The 2669-nt window shown below is 49.6% G+C and overlaps 1 protein-coding gene across 1 annotated transcript; it reads left to right on the plus strand.

The window, feature by feature from the left end:
• The first annotated feature begins 222 nt into the window (after positions 1-222).
• Positions 223-2344, plus strand: LOC147620458 (acyltransferase GLAUCE-like). Its single transcript, XM_086824679.1, has 2 exons — positions 223-890; positions 1135-2344. The coding sequence occupies exons 1-2, from the start codon at positions 423-425 to the stop codon at positions 2050-2052; spliced, it is 1386 nt and encodes a 461-aa protein (XP_086680805.1). The 5' UTR covers positions 223-422; the 3' UTR covers positions 2053-2344.
• Positions 2345-2669: the final 325 nt, after the last annotated feature.

The following is a 2669-nucleotide window of genomic DNA, read 5'->3' on the forward strand; positions in this document are numbered from 1 at the left end:
CCCTCCACAGCACTCCGTCTTTATTGAATGTTGACAGGAGAGTTCTAGCCCAACACAATCTATGGGTGGCATAGGGCAATATTTGGGAAAAAAAAACATTTTTCTAAATCAGCCAATTTTTCCCTTCGAAAAAAATAAACCAATTATAATATTCACCTCAAAAACGAAGTACAGGACAAAGGCAACGTCGACGTTGTGCAAAAGCTAGCAGGGATAGTATCTATAAAGATCACGAGGACGTGATTAAATGCCTATGTCGAACTCTTCCAACCACCGCCCACAAACAGTCGGCAGAAGAGAAAGAAGGTCCCCTTAGCTCCGGCCATGGCTTATACAAGAAGGAGGCCAGCACCTGATCTTCATACAGCAAGCAGTTTAGAGCATAGCACAAGCTGAAATTCATCAAGTATTTGCACAGCGTCATGAGTCGTGAAGGACCCTTGCCCCATCCTGATGACCTCTCTCTGCATGTATCACTCAAAGAGCCTGAACTGGTTGTATGTTCAGAGCCACCACCTCCACAAGCAGGCTGTGGCTTCTTTCTATCCAACATAGATAGAGCCCTGATTTACACCGTTGAAACAGTTCATTTCTTTGGCCCAAATAGCCAAAAGCCTTCATGCAATGTGGCCCGGATCCTCCAGGAGGGCCTCGCTAAGCTGCTGTCCGGCCCTTACCACTTCATGGCCGGGCGGTTGAGGGTGGACCAAAACACCGGGCGCCTGGACATCCACTGCAATGGGAAAGGGGCCCTTTTTGCTGAAGCTGCTGCTGATCACACTATTGAAGAGCTGGGTGATGTCTCCCACCCAAGCCCTCAGTTCAAGAAGCTGGTGCTGCAGGCCTTCGACGTCCAATCCTTGGACGAGCTTCCTCTCCTTCTCATACAAGTAAGTGTCTTACCATGGCTGTCGTGATTGCAGCTTGGTGAGTGCTAACCGAATTGTGATGCCTCAGTAATACTGGGCACTTCATGCTTCATCATTTCTTGCATGTTCTTTTAATTCAACGTTCTTTACATTGAGATGGGTTCCTCATGCGTGATTACCATTTCTTGCATGTATTAGTTTGCAGGCTTTAATGCTCTTTTAATGCAATACGACGTACTTGAGCTAAGTGCATGCTGATTTGCAGGTCACCTTGTTCAAATGTGGAGGGTTTGTTATAGGATTAGGCACAAATCATACGTTGGTAGACGGGTTTGCGGCTGTGGACTTCATGCAGAACTACGCGGCAGTGGTGAGGGGGGAGGGCTTAGTAATCGAGCCACAGACGGACAGGACCCCTTTGAAGGCGCGCTCCCCACCCCGCATAAGCTACGCACACAGCGAGCTCATACGTCTGCAGGATCTCCCTCCGGAGGTAGTGTCCTCCTTCACGAACCCCAGCTTCGGTTCGAACGGCGGCGATGTGTCCGGCCGCATGCTGCCGACGGATACCCACCTCTTCCGCTCCTTCCCCTTCTCCAAATCTGATCTCGACCACCTGAAACGTACGGCCATGCAGGATGGCGGCCTCGTTAAGTGCTCCAGCTTCGACGTGATTACGGCCCACATCTGGCAAGCCCGAGCGAAGGCCGTTGGATTGCAGCCCGAAGAGGCGTCAACAGTCTTCTTTGCCGTGGATGTGCGGGGCCGCATGGAGCCTCGCTTGCATCCACACTTCTGCGGGAATGGTGTGTACTCGGCGCATGCGAGGGCGAGTGCGAGAGAGCTGGAAGAGATGCCATTATCCTTTTGTGTGCAGAAGGTCCAAGAGGCGGTTGAGGCTGTGACGGATGATTATGTCCGGTCAGCCTTGGATTGGGGGGAGGTGGATCAAGGGGTGCCGGCCATCTTGGGCGGCTGCTTCTTTGTGGCCGCGTGGTGGAAGCTCGGGTTCCAGAGTGTGGATTTTGGCTGGGGGAAACCTATCTACTGCGGCCCTGTGGTGAACGGGCGGGTTGAGTTCGTCCTCCTCCTCCCCGACACCACTCCAGACTCTTGCCGGGTCTACTTAGCTCTTGAGCCGCACCAAATGGACAAATTTGAGCAGCTCATCCGCGCCTCGTAAGATGAAATTAACCACCGGCCGCCGCCGCCGCCGCCCCCAAGATGAATTAAGGCCCCCTACTAAGGAGAATTATAACCACCATTACCACTTATCCTGAGGTAATCTCACCAGCGTATATATACGTTACCCTTTTAGCTTCTGCATCAGAGAAGCTCATTGCAGTTGTCTGGAAGGAGTGGGAATAATTGATGATTTCTACCACCCTGTAAATTTTCTAACTACGCCTGCCATTAAATATGGCGGATGTACGTGCTCTTGACGAGCCACTTAAAATTATACAAGTGCATGGTATATATTGTTTTTCTTTTGTAAAGCTTATGTTGAACCTTGTGATTGACACAGACGTTGTAGAACTGGTCCAAAAAGTCGACGTGAAAAGCAAACATTGTTTCCTTAATGGCGCGACCGAGTCCAATAAATATATTGACTGCCAAGCTGCTTTAAAAATGCTTCTTCCGACCAAACGTGAAATATAGTCCATTCCTTGAATGGAGATGGAAGAAGATGACGATAATAATCCTCTATATTTATGTGATAGTTTCACGTTGGTTTTGTGCAATTTGACAGAAACACGAGTCACTCTATCACAATAATGTATTTGGACCGAGGCTGCATCA

Source organism: Cibotium barometz, chromosome 31 (genome assembly GCF_041138505.1).
Source record: "Cibotium barometz isolate CiBa-2024 chromosome 31, ASM4113850v1, whole genome shotgun sequence".
Taxonomy (NCBI): domain Eukaryota; kingdom Viridiplantae; phylum Streptophyta; class Polypodiopsida; order Cyatheales; family Cibotiaceae; genus Cibotium; species Cibotium barometz.